Below are 24,093 nucleotides of genomic sequence, written 5' to 3'. Positions count from 1 at the left end.
ACTATTTTAAAAAATGCCCATGGAAAATTAAGAGGAGTGCCAAAAAAATAAGTTAGTGTTAGGGTTAAGAAGCTTGATCATGGACAAAATAATGGGGAAAAAAACATTTTAAAAAGCAGGGAACTTCTATTATCCTTAAATGCACCATAGATACTAAAATATTAATACTTAATATATAAGCACTGAATGACAAAAATTTAAATAGTTAAAGGAAAAGCTGGCCAATAAACAAACATTTATGAACAACTACTGTTTGTCAGAGAGAAGGCAGATTATATAAAGATTTAAAAAATTAAATAATACCTGTCTTCATGTAGGAAATTATTCCCTAATTAGGGAAAATCATTTCCTAATAACAAGAAAAAACATACATATAAGTACACACAGAAGCATGTTTATATAACTACAAACATAATAAATAAAATGTGTTTTTCTTTTTTTTTTTAAGTAATTAGGAAACTATTCAAATTAGGAGAAAAAGAAAGTCATTAAGTAAAAGATGAAGTTTTAGCTGCACGATGAAGGAGAGACTCTGTGAGATGAAGATGAAGCAGGAGTACATTCCAATCATTGAGAATAGAAAGTTCAAAAGCATTAAGAGGAATAAAGAGAAAACCACATTAGCTATATATACTGCATGAGAAGAAAACAAAGCTAGAAAAATAACGTAGGGTCAATTGTGAAAGGCTTTAAAAGCTAAATATACTTTGAGAGACAATAGGAAAACACTGGAATTTAAAGAATAGAAGAACAATGGGGTTGGATATGCAATTAAGGAAAATTATTTTAGCAAGCGCATGGAGAGCATATGGGAGTAAGAAGAGACTAACCAATAGATCAATTAGTAGGACAAAAGTCCTGGTGAAAAAGGTTGATGGCCTGAACTAGTCAAGATTATATGAGCAGATACCCTGTGGTAGTAAAAAGAATAAGAGTTGTCAAATAATTGTATATATGAGGGAAAGGATGAGGTATCAATGAGAACACTCAGATTAAGAACTTGGGAACTTATATAGTAGCTTTATAAAAATAAAGGAATATGTTAGAGAAGAGGTTTTGGAGTGAAAGATACTATGTTTTATTTTTAAAATATTGAGTTTGTGATGTCAACAAAAAATTAAAATTGAAATATCTAATAGGCAATATTGTGATATGGACAAAATCTTTGATACAGAACTAGAGCTCCAAGAAAGACTCTCACAGTAAGATATCTAGATGTGTGAAACATCTGCATAAAAATAATAAAATCCATGGTAATTATAAGGTCACCAAACAAGAAAGTTTAAAAAAGAAGCAAGCCAAGGATTCAACTTTCAAGTACACCCAGAATTACAGAACTGGAAATAGATAATAAGCCATTAAAGACGACTAAGGAGCAATTAAGGAAAAATGTTAGCAAAAAGGAGGGAGCATCTGAGAAGAGACAAGTGGTCAAAAATTTCAACTACAATAGAGGTCAAGATTTGGTTTACTAATTAAGAGATTTTAGGCAATTTTGGAATGTTACCAAGCAGTAAAAAATTATTACAGGAATGCCTTCAAATAAGGAAATATTCCCATGATTTGTACAAACAGATACAGAATGAGATGACCAGAAACAAGAAAACAATTTATAGCAACTTTGTTGTTACAAAGAAGTATGTAGAGCTTTTACAAAAAAAACAGTCATATTAAATGAATGACAAGGAGATCAAAGAAAAAAGCAAAAGTCCTAAATGTATTAAAATATTTTTATTTTATATTTATATGTATTATTTATATTTATATTAAAATATTTATATTATAGCAGCTCCTTATGAGAATAAAGAAATGGAAACTTGTGGGATTCCTATTAATTGGGAAATGAAAGAATAAAATGTGGTATATAGATATAACGGAATATTATTGTGCTGCAAGAAATGACAAAAGGAACAGTTGCATTTCTCATTTTAAAATGATGAAATCCACACCTGTCACTTAAGAGAGAGAGGCAATAGACTCAGAGACTTTAATTTTTAACATATTTATAGCAGAAAGTAGTTTATTCATTAGCTAACTCTTCACTTTCCATCTGCAGCTCTAGGTTGTAGGAGGACAAGCATAGTCAGGCACTGTTGGTTGGTAGAGCTATGCATCAGTCCAGTTATTCTGCAAAAAAAAAAAAAATTGGAACTCTACTTTAATGAAATTTTGAGCTATCTTATTTTTGACTTAGCAAGATCAAATGAAGAAGGAAAGGACTCACATGCACAAGAATATTTACAGCAGTGTTTGGTTTTTTGTTGTTTTTCTTTTTTGTCATAACAAAGAACTGAAAATAAAATAGGTACCTATCAATTGAAGAATGTCGGGGGGGGGGAGGGGGAGAGTCAGGGAATGACAGAATACGAACATAATGGAATGTTTTTAATCCCTAAGGAATTATGAAAAAGATGACTCTTAAGAAGATTTTTATAAACTAAAGGAGAATGAAGTAAATAGCATCAAGGGGAAAAAAGTTATGCAATAATTACAGTAAGATAAAGGAAACATTTAGGATGTCTAATCACTGTCATAATGAATTATAATTTCAGATAACACATATTCAGGTGAAGAAAATAACCTATTATCTCTTGGCATGGAAGTAAATAATCAAATAGAGTTGTTAAAAACATACATTTCAAATGAAGCTAATATGTGTTTTTATTTTCCTTAATTGTACTTATATGTTATTAGGGTAGGTTTTTATTCAATTGGAAAAATTATTGGGAGGAATAATGTTTAGTGGTTTTTAAAAGGTTACAAAGTAGCATAAAAAAGCAGGTTAAAGTGATGCACAGAGGAGAGAAAAATGAAGTTCAAAAGAAGTTATAAAAAAACCACATTACATTTAATATACATTTTGAGAACTGCTTTCCTGATTGTATATTACCCAAATATTCTTTAAATACTAAAATATACAGAACAATACTGCATAATTTCTGCAGTTTCATTGAATTGTTTACATTTATTACTAAGTCCACACTCTTAATGGATAATTCCTAAATTTTCTAATGACATTGACTAGATCCTGATTTACCATCATAAAACTCTGAATTTCTAAAAACAAATCTCCATGATTCTGCCATTTTTCTACACTTCTTTATCAGTTTGTTGGTAGTGTTCACTTGGAGTCTTTCATGTAGGTCTTTTTAAATTCTGCCCTTTCATCTTAGCTATTTCACATGTTCTAATTGGAGATAAACAACTTTGGGTAATAATTAATATTCAACAAGTCTAGTGGTTTATACCTATTGTCAAACTTTTCTATTGCTCAGTGAAATAAAATTTGGGGACAGCTAGATGGCACAGTGGATGGATGGACAGAACACAAGTCCTGGAATCAAATCCATATTCAGACATTTTATACTTCCTAGCTTCATGACCCTGGACAAGTTATTTAACCCCTACTCACATACACACACACACACACACACACACACACACACACACACACACACACACATACACACAATTAATTTAAAAAACAAATAAGTAAAATCTGTTCCAAAAGTATTTTTGCAAGTTTTTAACCTATTCATCATCACTCTGAAAACATCTATTAACCCTATTCTTTCTTTTTCATAAGGAAATATTCACCCTTCTATTAGTATGATAAGTCCTGCATTTCATTAATAATGCAAAGGCTTTTGCTATGATGCTTTTCAAATTTCTTATGATCCATTACATTTCCAAATGTGTATGTTTAAGACAAGTCTATGTGGTTGTTAATTGCCTTAAGGGTGAGTTTTAATTTTCTATTAAATTTAATTTTTCAATGAGCTTTAATTTCAGAATGCCAAGAAGGCACCAATATCCAATGTCACAGTTTTGTATACCTTGCACATAAGAGATCAATGTATAAGTATTCCTTTATCTACTGCTTACTTAAGCTCAACTTAAAGCTTTCAGTCTCTCTTTTTCCTTGCCATGCTTTAAGAATTTCAGGCTTGTCAAATCCAAATGATATTTAATATTGCAATTATTGATAATACTAGCAATTGACATTTATGTAGCACTTTAAGATTCACAAAGTACATTACCTACATTATCTCATTTGAGTCTCATAACCATCCAATGAGGTTAATACAGGTATTATTATCCCCATTTTACATGTAAGGAAATATAAGGCAAGGAAGAAAAATTGATATGCCTGTAGTCAACAGCTGTTAAGTATGGAAGGCAAGATTCAAATCTAGCATTCATTAAACTGAAAGGCCATTATCTAGTTGTTGCTTCTACTTAAAATAAACAAAAAAAAACTTCTAAATAAGAAAATGGATTTGAAAGTAGATCTGAACAGTATGTAGTTGGCTAAATATATTTCAACTATAAAGGAAAACACAAGAATAAACTTTTCTTGGGAACATGTGTAAAATTTGGCAATATCACATATTGTGTATAGTATGCCTGGGATTTCTGATTAAATTCCAACTATTTTATTCATTTTACCTTGAAGATTTAAAAGTCCATCTGGACCAAAATGCCTTGAAGTATATATTTTAGTATTTATCCATTCAGAGGAAGTCTACAAGAACAAATGACATTTTGCATTTATATTTTTAATGTAAATATTTCAAATTCCCCTACCAATATTATATTAAGCTATAAAATTGTTAGTGTCAAGCAAAAATACATATTAGGATTCATCACTACCTCATGAATATATATTTTGAGAAATTATGCTTACTATATTTAGATAAGGAGACCACAAAGTGAAGGGTTATTTGAAGTAAATCATAAATAAAGAACTTAAAGAACTAGAAAAAATCCTAATTTGACTTACACGTCAATTTCCTATCCAATGATATCAATTCAAATTTAACAATCCCCAGCTTTTTTTTTCCCCCCTTAGGAGCAAAAGGAAAAGACTTAGCAAATTTCCCCTATATCTAAAGTTGCTTCTGTCCAACTTTAGAATCCCACTGTTTACAGAGAATCTAGAAGTGAAAGAGCCAGTTGATGCTGTGAAGATCAAATAAAATAATATGTGAGGAAGCTTTGTTATACTGGAAAGAACACTGTACTTCTATATGATTACTGCACACTAGATTGTACAGATTATATTTTGAAATCAAAACTATATGATTTCAAATCACCTCAACTTTTTGAGCTACAGTTTCCTCATCTATAAATTGGGTCACAATGACAAATTGTCCTCAAACTTATATTCCTACAACCCTGATCCTAAATTTTTAACAACTTCTACACATCTCTCCTTGGAAAATCAGTGTATTAATATAGAAAGAGCATATCAGATGACAATCATGAAAGGTAGAGTAAAATAAAATAAAAAAAAATAAAATAAAATCAGTACAACCCAGTTCTCCTCAAACAACTCCAATAACATTCCCAAAAGGACAGTACACTGAGTTGCGATTGGTAAAACTAAGAAGAAACTACAATTTATCATCTGTTGTTCCTATAACCCAGAGAGGGAGATAACTAGGGTAAGGAGACAATATTGTCACTCTGAACCTGTTAAAACATTCAAGTCTCTGATGGGCTATAGGGTCAAATCTGCAGCTGTGGAGACCTATGAGACACAGGAGAGCAGCAATCAGTTCAAACCCACCTTTCATCTGACCACATAGTCTGATAAATGTTTGCAATTTCCTGGCCCAAGTCATCTTTAAAGAATATAGTAATACCCAGAGAACAATATGGCAAAATACACAATGAGAAAGAGCAGAACTATACAAGGCTATGACAGTTCCACCAAAAGTGTGCCAAGCCAAGTCTCAATTTGGGAAGTAAGACTTGGGCAATGTTAACAAAAAGATAAAGAGCTATTATGACTCCAAGGATACTCAACACACAAATCCAAGTAAAGAAGATAACTCTAAAAAGAAAAAATCTCTACAAGCAAAGTTATAAAGAGAAATACAACTTAGCCACAAGACCAATCAGAATTTCTAGAAAAAAAACACATGAAGAAATTTGTTTGGGGTGTGGGAAGGGGAATTAAAGAGTTAAAATTACTTTCTAAATGACAATGCCAGGGAAAATAATTGAAAAAGAAATGAGATATAGAAGGCAGAATTTGAAAGAAAATTAGTAGCTTAGTCACAAAAGATACAAAAATCTTACAAGAAACAGAATCCCTGAAAATTAGAATAGACTAAAGCAGTGACTTCATGAGACAATAAGAAATATTGAACAAAGTCAAAAGACTGAAAAAATAGCAGAAAATGTAAAATACCTCATATCAAAAACAACTAACCTGAAAAACAGATCAAAGAAAGATCATTAAAGAATCATTGAAATACCCAAAAATCTTGAAAAAAAAAAAAAAGAGCCTGGGTATCATATTTCAAATTATCATGAAAGAAAACTACCAAGATTTATTACAAGGGGATAAAGCAAAAAGAGAAAAAAACCAATTTGATCATGTCCTGAAAGAAACCCCAAGACTAAAAACTCCTAGGAATTTATCTAAAATCCAGATATTTCCAGGTCAAAGAAAACATAAGTAACCATAAAGAAAGATTTCAAGTTCAAACCCCTACTAGGAGACAAAAATGGGGAAGAAAGTTGAGGGAATTTATATAATTAAGGTGTCAAGCAGAAGTCTATACAAACAAAGAAGGGGATAGAATGAGGGAATATCATTTCCCTTTGAACAGACAAAGGAGAGTAAGCATTAATAGATAATTATTACTTTTTTGCAAGGACAAGCTTAAACTAAACTATTTCTAATATGGCAACTTCTTTCTGCTTAGGAAATCCTAAAATGCTAGGTTACATTATTAAAATGTTTCAACTTAAAAGACAAAGTAGAAGAATCAAAATAGCCTATTGGCTTTGTTGTGTCATTCAGCCCACCTTTTCAACTTTCAGCCTTGAAATTCTCATTCACAATATTTCTCTGATTTGTCCATTCAAATTGCTAATTAAAATTTCTAATATCTTATTAATAACCTTAAAATAACACAATTCATTAGAAGCTTGTACTTTCAAAAATCATTACATGGATTTTTATTACATGTTTTCCTACCAAAGAGAAAAAATCAGTTTCCTTTTTTTTTAAATATGATGATGCAATGTGCATTTTACATTTATTTAGTTTCTTATAAGATTGGCAGATACTATATTGTTAACTACTATAAAACCCAAAAGAACCTGTATTTTTTTATCCTTTTCCCTAGATTCTCAAGGAATTGAGAGAAAATTACTTCAAAATTTTAATAATTATGGGTGATTTTTCCCATCTATTTTGTCACTATACTACTATGCTGGCAATCAGTTTCTTATTTTTGACATTTCCATCTCCAGCTCATCTTACACATGAGAACTGAGGCAGAGTTAAGTGACTTACCCAGGACCACACAGGTAATTAATTTTTGAGGTTACTTTTGAACACGACTCCTCCTGACTCTGCCCTCTCACTACCCTATGTCATTCCAAATATTCATAAAGTTATTTTTCCTATCTGATTTCAAATGCTTCCTATCAGGAATGAAGATTAATAAATCTTCAAAATGTAAAGAAATTACTTTTATATTAAGACACAACTAAGAATCTTAAATCTATTTTGTCTTAAATATATAACTCTATGATTCTATCTAACACTAAACAATATCAATCATATTTCCTTTAAATTTGTGTACCTGGCAAAAAAAAAATCATTTACCAAATGAGATTGGATGATAACATGAGAAGCATATCTCATACCTTCAGACCTCATACACAATGTGGAAATAGAGGCATTCATGGTTGCAGTGTATTCATCACTCACCTTTCATTTCTTCACCTACCTCAAATCCAGTCATCATTTATATGACATATTATCAGTAACATACCAAGAAGAAAAACAAAAAGAATTTTGTAACAATTCTCCATTGATGATCCACTGAATCCACAATTTTCTTTTCTTTTCTCTCAATATGATTTTAATATTGTTTCACATAAAGACAAGATACCTGCCATCATTGACTGCCCACTACCTAATCACCTAGATGTTGGCTAATCTCCCCACAGGCCTATCATTAAATACTTCCACAATCCTTTGGAAAATGGAGTTAAGGAATTCAGCATCCATTTCTATCCTATCTCCTCATCAGTGATCTTTAAGTTATACAAACAACAATAGCATCAAATATTTAAGACTTCTACCTTTATGCACTTGAAAATATATTGAACCTTCTATGCTCCATCAGTAGCAGATGAAAAATATAATATGTACTGTGATTAATATCTGTACAAATGTATAAATGTTTTTATAAATTATCATTTTATATTTTATATTTAAAAAGCAGTATTTACTCTCCTAATATGACCTTTCTGGAGTAGTTTGAGTCTTTTTTCTTGGAAGTCATAAAAATACATCACCCTAAGTTAATCCTTCCTAGCTTCCACTGCATTGTAAAATCCAAAAGCATCTTTAGAAAATGAATAGGTCACTAGTTATATTAAAGTGACAAAATATGAAATTAAACATTTCTTATCAATAGTGATCTTCTATTATACAGTCAGAGATAGGATTCCAAATCAAAGCTTAAGTGTGTGGTCAGATTAACAATTACAATGCAAATATTCTGTCCCATTGGTTTCTCAAATGTAGGGAATGGAACCAATCTTTCTATGTTTTTCTCTTATAATTTTATGTAATCTCCAAAAAGCAAAGAAAATAAGTAGGAGGAAATTTCTCTAATTTTCTTTTGCAAAAAGAACAATTGTGTCCTTAGCATTATTCTCAGAGCTTACCAGACATAATTGGTTTTGAGCAAATAATGAATAAAAACTATCTAACCCATATGCTGTATTTAATTATTCAACAAATCTTTCAGATATAACTGTTAACTGTGCATTTTATGAAGTAGATGTATTTTATGAAGATTTTACAAGAAAATGAATTTTAGGAAACCAAATCAAATTTTCCCAGTGACTTATAAATGTAATTTCATGAAATTTTACTGTTACTTCTGACCAATCTTCAGTTGGCAGTGCTTCCTAATACTTAAAAATAAAGTTTCTCTGCCTCTTAGTCTTCCTAAGTGGTTAGAACCAAGTATTCATATGGAGTACTTACTATATAAAAGAATCTTTTATCAAAGAAAAAATCTTGTTATACTTTTTCTACTTCACAAATAAAATTTTACTACAAGCAATGGTTTTTATATACACTAAGCAACAATTTCATTATCTACTTGGTATTCAGAAACTATGCATTAATTATTAAGAAGTCTAAGATTGATTATCCCTATTTTGAATTAGCTTGATGACAAGACCACATGTCAGTCTCCCTCCACTAATACTACCCAAATGGCAGGATTTTTTTTTTTAAACATTTATATAACTCTTACTATATGACAGTCCCTGTGTTAAGCACTTTGCAATTTTTATCTCATTTTATTTTTACAACAACCCTGGGAGGTAGGAATTATTATTATCATCCCCATTTTAAGATGGGGAAACAGAGGCAAAAGTTAAATGATTTGCCCAAGGACACACAAATAGTTAAGTGTCTGAGGCTATATCTGAACTACTGCAATACAAACATATAATATATAACAATTTAAATATAATTATTAACAACCATATTCTGATAAGGACCAAATAATCAAACAGGAACAAAGCACAGAATGAAACCTTTTTCACCTACTTCCTGCAACTTTAAGTTCATGAGTCCCAGCTGTTCCTGACGCCTTTCCACCAACTGTCTTTCATTCTGCATCACTTTCTCTATTTCTTTAAGCCGTTTCTCTACCCGTTCTGAAACCTAGACATTAATAAACAGAAATGGTGAGATACAAAGTTATTAATGTGTTCTATGTATTCTATAAATTACCCCACAAACATAATATTAAATGCAAATATTTAGGGTTAGGTAAAATAGCTTCTAAGTGACTTTACCCAAAATAAAATATTAGCTAAAAGTTATCAAAATGAGTGAATAACTGTCATCTCTAAATCTGGATTGAAAGAATAGAAACGATTCAGAAATTAAATTATAGCAATGAGTCACCGATTCAATGTAATGTACTAGGAAAGAGCTCCCTCTAGTGAATTTTTAAAAATAACTGAATCTGTTGTGAAGATGAATGGTGAATTATCACATGGTAATAATAACTGTTATTGTTATACAATTATAAATTGGAAAATTTTATATATAATTCTCACAATTAGTTGATTACAATATAATTAATATAAAAACTATGTAATCTATATCATAATTATACCTAATATTATTTATTATCACTAATTATTTTAGCATTTATATAGAGCCTATCTTGTGCCAGTCATTGTGCTAAATACTTTAGAAATATTTCTTTATTCAATTCTCACAACAACCCAGGGTTGGTAGGTGCTATTATTATCTCCATTTACAGTTGTGGGAACTGAGGCAAATAAAGGTTAAATGAGTTGACCAGGGTCATATACACGTCAAAGGTTGCATTTGAACTTGACCCAGCACTCTATCCACTCTGCCACTTTGCTGCCTGCAAGGTATTAGCAATATAACACTATAATAAACCACACCATGTCAATTTCTTCTTTATTGATTTGCTCAAAAAATAAAATATAAGAGCAAAAGCAGTATATATTAAAAAGTGTTTAATTTTGCTGTTGTTCCATCATTATAGTCATGTTGAACTCTTAATGTCCCTATTGTTGTTGTTGTTGTTGTTTTGTTTTGTTTTTTTTGCCAAGGAAACTGAAATAGTTGGCCATTTCCTTCTCCAGATCATTTTGTAGTTGAGGGAACTGAAGCAGACTGAGGTTAAGTGATTTGCCCAAGAATTTTACACAGCCAGTTAAGTGAATGAGGGAATATTTCAATTCAGATTTAGGTTTATATGAAATTTAAAACTCAATTTTCTGGGCTCTAGACCCAGAATTCTATCCATTGGGCTACCTATCTTCCTATTTAATTATACCCCTCTGAAATTAATATAAAAGTTCCTTCTTCTCTACTTCACTAGAGGAGATTGTGATCAAACTACTCTCATTTCATTGGCATCATTATTCAGTTCCTTAAAATAAAAACAAAACAAAATACTCATACTATTTGAAAAATCAGAATCTGAAGAAAGGAGAGTGTTTTGATAATTTATTGAAAAACATTGATAGTATACTGCTTACCAAAATTTAAAAGAAATCTACTAGTGTTATAACACATCATTTCTATTTTATTCTGATGCAGAATATGAAAACTTATCACTAAAAAAAAATTAATTAAGTCTGAGGTTCTAAAAATTCATTTTCACAAAGGTATATAGGATCACAAGTTCATAGCACAAAAACTATGAAGAAAGAAAACAAGTTCCCTTAGTTTTTTAATTTTCCCATGGTCTTTAATTTAAGAGTGTTCATATAAAGAAGCTATTACTGATTCTTCTTGGCCCCAATGAGGAAAAAAATGGTACCATCCATGCCAATTAGAGACATGTTAATTCTAAATCCTAATTGAAAATAGTTTTTTATTCATATCACACATTGCTGCCAAAACAATTTCCTTAAAACTACATTCAGCTCCTGTCACACCACAATCATGAAACTTCAATGGGCACTCATTGACCAATGAATTAAGCATAAAATGCTTTAACATTCTAAGTTCTTCACTATGTGGCCCCAAAAAACTCTATCAGACTTATTGCCCACTAATTTCCATACTCAAGTTTACACTAGAATTGAAATGAACTATTTGTTATTGATAAATTAATCACTATACTGTTTTTATATTTTATCATATATCATACAGTAAATAAAGAGCTGGTCTCAAAGAAAACCAGGGTTCATATATCCTGCCTCTGATGTAATCTGGCTATAAGATCCTACACAAGTGTTTGCTTTCTTAGTGCAGCACCAAACAACATTCTACAATTCTGAGTAAAGATAAGATTCTGACTCAAAAAGCAAGGAGAATATTACCTGGAATTTTCCCAAAAAACTAAAATCAGAATTTCCAGTTTCTATCATGATTCTTTTATATGTAGTAACTCAAGAATTCCCCTTATCACATCTTACTCAGCTACTTTCCTGGATTTCATAGTCTCCAAAAACTCACATTCCCCTACCACTTTCTGCCCCTGGGGCTCTTCCCTCCATCTGGCTGGAAAGGTTAGGAGGCAGATATCCTACACCATATAAGGAAGGCACCAAGAGAGTTCATCTTATTTCTTACTAAGCTACTTCGCCAGAATTCATGATCTCTAGAACACTCCTCATTTTATAAGATAAAACCAACTCTGAAAACTTAAACTTCCTCAGTTCATTTCCCACCCTGGCTGCAATGTGTTCATTGCATTTTCCCCCCTAAAGAAGAAGGCTGTTAAGTAAACCAAATCAGAACCAATTTAAGTAACCACAAATTAGAATTAATGTGTATTCCCACAGGACTATCATGCAATTGTCAAACAAGACATTCATACCAAGTATATGGAGTTTTTGTCTTCTAAGGATTTTGCTTTATATGGATGTTTTTGTTAGTGGTGGTTAACAAGGTTTTTAAAGTTTTTGATTCAATTCTAAATTATCCCTCTAGAAATACCCATATCTCTAAAAATGTGTGTAGCAAAGAACTGAAAACAAAATAAGAACTTAACAGGATATGATTAAACTAACAGTGGGACATGAATATAATGTAAATATTGTTAGGCCATAAGAGGTAACTAATATGAAGGATTAAGAGAAATTTGGAAAAACGTGTATGATCTCATGAAGAGCAATATTCCTCAAACACAGATCTGAATATGTCATCCCCATTCAACAAACTCCAGAATCTAAGATAAAATCTTTCAAACTTTGTCCCATTTTTCCCTCCTTATTTCCACTTTGTGTATTTTGTGAAGTCTCAGCTAAAATTCCATCTGCTGCAAGAAGTCTTTCCTGATTCCCATTACTGCTACCACAATCCTTTTAAGATGTTCTATACTTTTTATTTTTATATCTTGTGTGTAAATAGTGGCTTACATAATGTCTCCCCCATTCAATCATGAGTTCCTTAAGGACAGTCAACGGTGCTCATCTTTCCTCCCATCGCCAGCACCTAGTGAGATGACTGGCACATAATAGGCAATTAGTAAATACTTGCCGTGTTGAGAATAAGATGAACACAAACAAGAGAGTGATTTATAATACTACAATAATATAAAAGAAAATAAGAACTTAAGAACTCTCATTAATATATCATGACTTTGAAAAAGTGATGATGAAAGTTGCTTTCTGCCTCTTCAGAAAGAGGTAAGATACCGACAAGAGACACATTTTCACATATGGTCAATGTGTTGATGTGTTTTGCTTAATTATATTTGTTGGTTACAATGAAGAGATAGAAATGTGTTAAAAAAAAAAAAAAGGAAGGAAAGATGGAAGAGAGAAAGGGAGGGAAGGAGAGAAGGAGGGAGGAAGAAAGAGAAGAAGGAAGGAAGAAAAGAAAGAAGGAGGAAGGAATAATAATTCTTTAAGTTTAAATAAGATACTTGGGCTAATAGTATTTTAAATATTGAATGAGTATTCCAAAACAAGTAGTCAAAAATGGAGGATGCCTAACTCAGACACTCCATGACATTTCAAACATTACAGGGGTTGGCAAACTATAGTCCATAGGCTATATCCAGGAAATGACTCTTTATAAAAACCTGTGGGCTAAAAAGAATTTTTTACATTTGGAAATATAAAGAAACTTTATAAAAACCATTCTTAGTCAACTATATAAAAACAGGCAGCAGACTGCATTTAAGTATGGTGTACTAATCCTGCTCTAGAATACTAAATGCCTAAAAAGTAAGAAGTCTTTCACAAATTTCCCTTTCTAGCTATTCATTCTGTGAATTTCTGAACAATTCTCAGGTAAGAAATGTTTAAAATGAAAACAGAGTGTCACATTTTAGTAAATCTTCCTATTAAGAACCTACCAGTTAGGGATATTAATTGGGAATAAAAGCTATAAATCTTTTCATATGGTTTTACAAATACCAAAATAAAGCAGCTAAAGACATAAAAAGAGCAGGAGCTTCAAAGTTAATGTTTAATGACATGCAGTTAAATGAAAACAAAGCAGGCAGATACTTTTATAGGATTTATCTTCAAAAGCAGCATTCTGTTTATTGTACTGTGCTCTAGCTTTTCAGCATGTTTATTTCCGAGTTCTTAAACAAAGCCTGCTGATATGACTATTTAAAAAATATTTGTTATACATCCTGCTCTCTAATCTTCCCAACAACATTATCATTCAATATAGAATTGACAGAATTTTTAAGGGCTTGCTAATGACTGACCCTTCTAGAAAAAGAAGAATTTATTTTTGTGTTTTTAATTTAAGGGATAACCTCTCTTGAAAAAAACTCAAATAACAATGATTTTTGTGTTCATCCAACTTAATATGCACTCTTATTCCCCTCTAGTGGGTAAAATCTAGGCAACTAATGAACTGAAATTTCCCCTGCAGTGTCAGAACTACAAAATATTGATTTTTTATTAACACAAATAATTAGGTGTTCATTTAAAAATTATTGTGATTTGGACTGTGCCATATATCCTAAGAATTAACTTCTAACAAGCAGTTTAAAGGACAATTAATGGCATATTTACATAATGCTAAAAGAGATCCCAAGATGAAAACTTCAGGAATATAATAGCCAAATTCCAGAACTCCCAGATCAAGAAGAAAATACTTCAAGCCTTCAGAAAGAAACAATTCAAATATAGTAGATTACAGTCAGGATAACACAAGATGTATCAGCTGCTGTATTAAAGGACCAGAGGGCTTAGAATATGATATTATGGAAAGCAAAGTTGGGATTACAACCAAGAATCACCTATTCAGCAAAACTGAGTATAATCCTTCTGGTAAAAAAATTAGACATTCAATGAAATAGAGAACTTTCAGACATTTGTGATGAAAAGACCAGAACTGAATAGAAAAATTGACTTTCAAATATAGGACTTAAGATGAGGGGGAAAAAGGAAGAGATTGAGAAGGGAGGTGATAATCAGGATGGGGAAATCATAAGGACCTTAATAAGGTTAATCTGTTTATATTCCTACCTGGAAAGATGACACTTATAACTCATAAGAACTTTCTCATTATTAGGGCAGTTAGAAGGAGTATAAATGGACAGAGGGCACAGTTGTGAGTTGAATATGAAGGGATAATATCTAAAAATAAATAAATAAAATTAAGGTGTGAGAGAGGAATGAATTGGGAGAAAGGGAAAGCAAGAAGTTAAATGGTTCAAATTGCCTGCCATAAAAGAGGCAAGAAAAAGCTTTTACAGTAGAGGGGAAGAGGGAGAGGGAGAGGAAAGGGGCAATGAGTAAGCTTTAGCCAATCAGAATTGACTCAAAGAAGGAATAACATACATACTCAATCAAGTATGGAAATCAATCTTACCCTGCAGGAAAGTAGGAGGAGAAGAGTAAATGAGAAGGAGAAAGGGGAATATAAAAGAAGACACATTAGGGGTGATCGGAAGCAAAACACTTTTGAGGAAAGTCAAGGAGAAAGCAGATAGAATAGAATGAACTGGGGGGAAACAGTTGGCAATAGTAAAAAGAATTTTGAAGTTTCTCTGATGAAGGCTTCATTTCTCAAACTTCTATAGAACAGTCAAATTTATAAAAAAAATAAATAATAACCATTCCCCAACTGATAAATGTTTAAAAGATGAAGTTTTCAGATAAACTAATCAATCTATTTATAGCCATAGAAAAAAAATACTCTAACTCACTACTGATTGGAGAAATGCAAATTAAAACAATTCTGAGGTACTATCTCATACCTATTAGATTGGCTAATGAGCCAGAAAAAGAAAATGACAAATATTGCAGGGAATGTGGGAAAAATGAAATAATAATGCATTGTTGGTGGAATTGTAATCTGATTCAACCATTCTATAGAGCAATTTGGCACTATTTTCAAAGGGCTTTAGGCATATATCCCAAAAGAGATTTAAAAAAAAAAAAGGAAAAGGACATATGTGTGTGTGTGTATGTATACATATACATAATTTTCATATTTATATATAACACATAAATATATATTATTTATAAATATTCAAAAATATTTATAGAGCTCTTTTCTCAGAACAAAGAATTGGAAATTGAGGGGACTCCCATCAACTAGAGAATGGCTAAACAAATTGTTCTACATTATTGTGGAATACTGTTGTACTAAAAGAAATAATGAGCAAGATGCTCTCAGAAAAACCTAGAAAGTCACCCATAAACTCATTCAAAGTGATATGTATTAGCATAAATACATACAAAGTATTAGCAATGTTGTGGGATAATCAGTTGTGAATGACTTTGTTATTCTCAGCAATACAATGACCCAATATTATTCTGAAGGACTTATAATGAAAAATGCTATCCATACACAGAGAAAGAACTGATTGTGTCTGAATACAGATTGAAGCACACTTTTTTCTTATTCTATTTTTTCTTGAAGAATTTTTGGGGAGAGTGGGGGGAAAATCTATTTTCCTTTCTCAACATGAGTTTTATGAAAATGTTTTGCATAACTTCACATGTACCTTCTCAATGGGAAGATGGAGAGAAAGGAAGGGAATGGATTTAGAACCAAAAGTTTTAAAAACAAATGTAAAAAATTCTTTACATATAACTGGTGAAAAACATTTTAAATATTAAATCAGAAAAAGAAAAAAAAAAGTCATGTGAAAATTCAGTCCTCCCACTTCCTAAACAAAAGTTCCTAAATTAATAGTTCTTACTGTATCTTGTCTCTGAGATTCATCAAGTCTCACAGATAATTCTTCCAAAGTCTTTTTAGTTTGAGCATCTGACCTTGAACAGGAAAAAAAAAAACCTTGTTACATGTACAGAAACATAATTATACTTTTATAATTTAAATGGTACAAATACTTTTCTCTTGTGCATTTTTAGAGTTAAGAAAAAAGAAAATACTGAATAAATACTGGAATTTAATTTAGGCTGCTCTAAGTCCTGTTTCTTATATTCATGCTATAACATTCAATTTGGTAGTAAACTCCATTAATAACCAAAGTTTAGGCATTAAATGAGAATTCAAACCTTTATGAATGAAAAATAAAAATCTGAAGCCCATAACATAGCCTTTTTACATTTTTTGTCCTAGTTATACATGTACATTCACTTTTAACATTTTTTATGAAGCATATTGGGAAAAAAAAATCAGAACAAAAGGGGAAAACTATGGGAGGAAAAAAAAAAAACAGAAAAGAAAAAAAATGAAGATAGCATATGTTGATTTACATTCAGTTCCAATAATTCTCTCTCTCTGAATGCAGATGACATTTTTCATCCAAAACTTACTGGGATTGCCTTCAATCAATCAATGAACTGCTGAAAAGAACCATGTCTTTTATAGTTGATCATTGCACAATCTTGCTGTTACTGTGTACAATGTATTCCTGGTTCTACTTGATTCCTTCAGCATCACTTTGTGTAAATCTTTACAGGACTTTATAAAATCAGCTTCTTTATCATTTTTAATAGAACAATAATATTCCATTACTTTCATATACCATAATTTCTTCAATCATTCTTCACTGATGGGCACCTACTTATTTTCTAATTCTTTGCCATCACAAAAAGAACTGCTATACACATTTTTGTACCTGTGGTCCTTTTACTTCTTTTATGATTTCCTTGAGGAACAGACTTGTAATGGGCCAGAATTCTGGAGAAATTCTTACAACAAGGTGTTAACTCAGTGGAATTGATAAGACAATGGTTATCTAGTTTAGCATAGTGTATTCTACCATATATAGTATTCTACAAGATTCACACCTCCAATGATGTAATTATAATAGAGTATATAATAGCAGCCAACAAGGACTGGACTAGAGACAGTCATTCCATCTCCCACTTTTGTGGTGGCTGGCCTGTCCTTCTGCTTCCCCCACTGACAGCAAGGTCTGTCTGAAGAAGAAAGCTAACCCAGGCCCCAGACCTCAGGCAAGGAGATAGACTGTGAAGGAGATAATAAAGACTTTTGGACTTGAACACCTGGCTGTTCTCATGGTGATCACTCAGCTGAAAAGAAGGCAGGTCCAAAGACCTCCAGAAAACCAACCAGAACATTACACAGACCTAGTAGTGGCACTGCTGGATCAAAAGCTATGCACAGTTTTACAGCACTTTAGGCAGAGTCCCAGATTGCTCTCCAGAATGCTTTAATCATTTCACAGCTCTACCAACAATGCATTAGGGTCCCAGTTTTTCCATATCCCCTCCAACATTTATTATTATCTTTTCCTGTCATCTTAAGTCAATCTGAGAGATGTGAGGTAACGTCTCAGAATTGTTTTAATTTGTATTTCTCTAATCAATAGTGATTTAGAGCATTTTTTTCATTGACTATAGATGGCTTTAATTTTTTTCATCTGAAAATTATCTGTTCATATCCTTTGAACATTTTTCAACTTATAACTTTGACACAGTTCTTTCTATATTTTAGAAATTAGACCTTTATCAGAAATAATGGCTGCAAAAAAATTTTCCCAGCTTTGTGCTTCCCTTTTAATATTGGCAGTATTGGATTTGTTTGCAAAAAACTTTTTAATTTAATGTAATCAAAGTTGTCCATTTTGCATTTCATAATGTTCTTTAGCTCTTCTATGGTCATAAATTTTTCCCTTCTCCAAAGATCTGATAGGTAGGTAAACTATCTCTTGTTCTCCCGATTATCTATGAGATGTAAGTCTATGGAGAATTTCTGACTTATTATTTTCCAGTTTTCCCAGAAATGTTTTGCAAAATAATGTTTGGGAGTGGAACAAATACATTACTATAATCACTGATAATTTTGTCATGTATATCTAACCTATTCCATTGATCCACCACTCTATTTCTTAGCCAGCACCAAATGTTTTTGATGACTACTGCTTTTATAATAGAGTTTTAGGTTTGGTACTGCTTGGCTACCTTCCTTTGTAATTTTTTTTTCCATCAATTCTCTTGATGTTCTTGATCTTTTGCTTTTCCAGATGAATTGTAATTATTTTTTCTAGCTCTATAAAATAATTTTTTGACATTTTGGTATGGCACTGAACAAGTAGACCAATTCTGATGGCATTGTCATTTTTATTATATTAGCTCGGCCTATCCCTCAGCAACTGATGTTTTTCCAATTGTTTAGATCTGATTTTATAGTGTGAAAAGTGTTTTGTAATTGTGTTCAAATAGTTCCTGGGTTTATATTGGCTGATGGATACCCAAATGTTTTATTTTGTCTACAATTATTTTAAATGGAATTTTTCTTTCTATCTCTTGTGGTAGGCTTTGTTTAGTAATGTATAGAAATACTAATGAGTGTATTTTATATCTGGTAACTTTGCTAAAGCTATTAATCATTTCAAGTAGGTTTTTGGATGATTCTCTAGGATTCTCTAAGTATATCATCTGCAAGGAATGACAGTTTCATCTCCTCATTACCTATTCTAATTCCTTTAATTTCTTTTTCTCTTCTTACTGCTAGAGCCAACATTTCCAGTACAATATTGAATAACAGTGGTGATAATGACCATCCTTGTTTTACCCCTGATCTTACTGGGAATGAATCAAGCTTCTCTCCATTAGAAATAAAACTTGTTTATGGTTTTGGATAGATGCTAGTTATCATTTTAAAGAAAACTCCCTTAATTCTTATGCTCTTTAATGTTTTTAATAAGAATGGGTACTAGACGTTGGCAAAGCTTTCTCTGCATCTATTGAGATTACCACATTATTTCTGTTAGCTGTGTTATTGATATGGTCAATTATGGCAAAAGTTTTCCTATATAGAACCAGCCCTGCATTCCTGGTATATATCCACTTGGTCATAGTGTATGTACTATGTTGGTGATAATTGTTGTAATATATTTTGCTGATATTTAAAATTTTTGCATCAATATTTATTAGGGAGATTGGTCTGTAATTTTCTTTTTTTGTTTTGGTTCTTCCTTCTTTAGATATCAATGCCATAATTGTGTCACAGAAGGAATCTGGCAGAACTCCTTCTTTTCCTATTTTTCCAAATAGTTTACATAGTATTGGATTAATTAAGTGTTCTTTAAATTTAAAGATGTGAAACAATTCACTTGTAAATCCATCCGGCCCAGATTTTTTCTTAGCTAAGTTAGTGATGGCTTGTTCAAATTCTTTTTATGGGACTATTTAAGTAATTTATTTCCTCTTCTGTTGTTCTGCGCTTTTTATATTTTTTGTAGATATTCGTCCATTTCAATTAGATTGTCAGATTTGTTGGCATACAGTTGGGCAAAATAGTTCCTAATTATTGCTTTAATTTCCTCTTCACTGGTGGTAAGTTTACCCCTTTCATTTTTGATGCAGATAATTTGGGTTTTTTTTTCCTTTTTTCTAATCAAATTAACCAATAATTTATTTATTTTGTTAGTTTTTTTCATAAAACCAACTCTTAGTTTATTACATAGTTCAATACTTATATTCTCAACTGTGGTGTTTCTCTTCTTTAAAATAATAATGGTTCTCTCTGAGAGCAGGTTTCTTGGGGAGGTTTTCTGGAGACAGCCTTAGTTTCAGTTGAATGTAATAATCACACAAATGCAGCCAGGTGCTAAAAGTTCTGATCTTTTATTGTGTCCTTCAATATAGCCCAGTTAGTTTTCTTAGAGGCCTCTCTCTCTCTCTCCTTGGTTCTAAGAGCTCTTGCAGATTGTCCCTTGCTTCTGCCTCTGCTTTCTTCAGCCTCCAGCCAGCACCTCCTTGCCTGGGGCTGGGCAGCTTTCTGGAGAGCCTTTCAGACCAGCTTGGTCTCAGTGGGGGAAGTGCAGGAGCCCAGCCACCACAGTGGTGTGAGATGAAGTGAATCTGGTTGCGCCTCTGAGAGTGAGCGTCTCCTGAACTGATGTGATGCTCCCCTCTCAAGTCTTTTTAGCTGAACTCCCCTGACTGGGCTCACTGAAGCTCTATTTATGCTCCTTCGAGAGAGAGGGATTGTGGGATGCGAAAGAGTGGGATTATGGGTTTCCTTCCAGAGTGCTCTCTGGCCCTAAGAGCTTCAAGGGAGGTGTGAATTCGGATATCTCATACTAAACCCTGAAATCTCCCAAACATGTGAACTCCAATGAGTACTTAAATACTTCTTGTTTATATGACCTCTCTAAAGGTGTGAACACAAGCATTGTATCAATTAGTTCTACTTAGTACCTCATTTCTTCTGGCCCATAATATCTAAGATCAGATCAATCATACTGAACCATGCTAAATTAGATAATCATTGTCTCTATCAACTTTAATGACTTAAAGATTCCAACACTCAACAGAACAAATATTTGTGATAGAAACGAAATCCAACTGGAGATGAGATTTCAACTCACCCACAGAAGTCACTCACTATATTTCAAAAGAAATTTGTTCTTAAATTCTAGGTAAGATAGGGTTTCATTGCTCAACAGGTTTTTATATATAATTAAAGTTGGATCCTACTACTCCCATAGCCAAGGGAATCATTTAAACAGGTCACTTACATTATTTCTGGATCTCAAAAGAAAGTGATAGATAAGGTCCTAGGAAGAAAGTTATTAACATGGATGTAGCATCAGAAATATCTACAAGAAAGAAGTGGTACTTAGACTGCACTTTAGTTGAATAGGAACTCAAAACAGAAAGATAGGAAAGAAAAACTTCTGAAGGAGACCATAAATAAAAGGCAGAGAGGTGAAGAGAGGTGAAACAGCACATAACCTAGTTAGAGAGCAAGATAATTTGGAAGGAAATAACATAAATTTAGATATATAGGGTTACACTAGATTGTGGATGGTTTTGAAATCTAGAACAAAAATAAACAAATAAATATATAATGAGCAAATAAATAAATGAATGTTCCTTACCCCTAAGTTGCAATAGGGAGTGATACTTTCAATTTATGAGCAAAGGAAATGAGTGACATGACTAAACCATATATAAAGATCATTCAATTGTGTCTTGAGCTTTGTGCATAAATAAAACAATACTACAAAGAACCATGATTTCAGTGGAGTGGAGAGTTATTGGTTATTATATTATATATATATGGTTATATATTCATTGGTTATTCAAAATATGCAATTTCTTTGGGACTTGATGTGGTGAAAAATTCAGTACCGTGTAGTCAATCTGCTGATCAATTTCACCAAAGTGAGCTAGGCTGACACTCAGACAATTTATTACCATAGCCTATTGTGAATTATTGGGAGAAAATACAATAGATTTCAAAAATCTGTGCAAATATCAATTATATTTTTTAGATTATTTCTCCAAAAACTCATATTTAAAATTTTTAAAAATTCTGGTTTTACCTATTTCTTCTTGAAAGCTCTCTGTTGAGATCATCTCCAAGGCGAGCTTGTTCATTACTGAGATCTCGGAGGGACTGGTGCAATGAGTGAAGCTAAAAACAAACAAAAAAACAAACAAAAAACCCAACCCTGATCAGTAAAGTTTTACCCATACAGATTCACTGAAGGCAAGAATAAATTTTATACCATTTAATGATGCTTAAAGACAATAATATACATCTTCAAGAAAGAACAGATTATGGTTTTTCTTGTGCAGCATAACAAATATGGAAATGTGTTTAGAAGAATTACATGCTTAACCTATAGTGGATGGCTTTCTATCGGGGGAGGGAGAAGAAAGAAAGAAAAATTTGGAACACAAGGTTTTGCAAAGGTAAATGTTAAAAGCTATCTTTGCAAGTATGTAGAAAAAAATACTATTAAAAATTTGTTTAAATAAGAATAGATTAAGCTTCTATATTGCAAAAAATAAATGAAATACTAAGTAAACAGCTTTTAAAAAGTCATATGAGGCAAATGACAGTGAATACAGCGGTCAAAAAAAATACTGAACAAAATGAATATGAAAATATTTCATTTAAAGAATGAACTCGCAACCAAAATATTTTCATGCTTTACTTGAGCCATTACCATATCTTTGCCACAGAAGTTACTTTTAACCTTAATGATTAAGAAATCATCCCTTGATTTCTAAATCCCAAGGATCAATTGAAGATAAAAAAGGAAAAGTGAAAAGCACAAAGTCCAAAATTCACACAAATAGAAAAGAGACTTTAGAACTTATCTTGTCTAGTCTCCTAACTTTGCAGATACAGAGACACATAAAGACTTATCCAACCCCTCACAGCAAATTAATGAACCAAGACAAATACCCCAATGTTTTGCTTTGTTTTTTTCTACTACACTATAGTACAGGAGAGAGAACCATCTAAATACTTGCCTTTCTTCATGGTAATATAAAAAAGACTTTTTTTTAACTGCCATCCTTCAACATTGAGTAGGTTTCACATTTGACGATCTAGTTATTCGCAGGATGAACATTGATAATTAAATGGAATTTTTTTTGAGATTAACAACAGACTGTGACAAATTGTAAATGATACAGAGATATAATGTAATTTAAAAAAAAATTATTATCCTGTTACATCAATAGTGTCAGACTTTTTTTGAACCCAATTGGAATTTTCTTGGCAACGATACTAGAGTAGATTGCCATTTAGTTCTCCACATTTTACAGATAAGGAAACTGAGGCAAACAGGATTAAGTAACCTGTAAGGGTCATACAGGCTAGGTTTGAACTCAAGAAGACAGATATTCCTGACTCAAGGCCTGTCACTCTATTCACTGCACCACCTAGTTGCCCTGTGCATAAATAGTATTAATAGAGTATTAATCTATACTAGTAGTGATATAATATTAATATAGTATATAAGGTAATATAGTATAATATATGATATATTATGGTATAATATAACATAGTATAGTAGAAATATAGTATTAATCTATTTTATCATTTACTACCTTAAAGATACATACGTAAATTTTTTATGAACAATTTTGTTAAAAGTTTCATGTTAAAGAATTACAGGCTATGTGCTCTGTCTCTTCTTGATCTCTCTATTATCCACACTTATTCCCATGAATATCTCCCACAATGATCTTTGTATCTTGAATTTTTTGTAGAAGGAACTCTATGAAGAATTGCTGCAGCTACATCTATGGCTGCAAAGACTTCATAATGCACAAGATACAAATCTCTACTGTGTACAAACTGCAGATTTTTAGGAATGCAATTTGTTGTTTTAATTGTTTTATGTGTTAAATAAATATGATCAGAATTTTTAAAAATAA

General features: G+C 31.8%; 1 protein-coding gene across 1 annotated transcript in view; it reads right to left on the bottom strand.

Moving 5' to 3' along the window:
• CEP128 (centrosomal protein 128) overlaps positions 1-24,093 on the bottom strand; it is a 547,917-nt gene that overhangs the window by 471,853 nt on the left and 51,971 nt on the right. Inside the window, exons 8-10 of the mRNA XM_051973667.1 lie at positions 22,242-22,333; positions 16,674-16,746; positions 9,602-9,718 (exon numbers count right to left, since the gene is read on the bottom strand). Coding sequence (XP_051829627.1) covers positions 9,602-9,718; positions 16,674-16,746; positions 22,242-22,333 — 282 coding nt within the window. The remainder of the gene's footprint in view (positions 1-9,601; positions 9,719-16,673; positions 16,747-22,241; positions 22,334-24,093) is intronic.

The sequence above is a fragment of the Antechinus flavipes genome, chromosome 2 (assembly GCF_016432865.1).
Source record: "Antechinus flavipes isolate AdamAnt ecotype Samford, QLD, Australia chromosome 2, AdamAnt_v2, whole genome shotgun sequence".
Taxonomy (NCBI): Eukaryota; Metazoa; Chordata; class Mammalia; order Dasyuromorphia; family Dasyuridae; genus Antechinus; species Antechinus flavipes.
The sequence above is the reverse complement of the archived record's forward strand: the minus strand, read 5'-3'. Positions and strand labels throughout refer to the sequence as shown.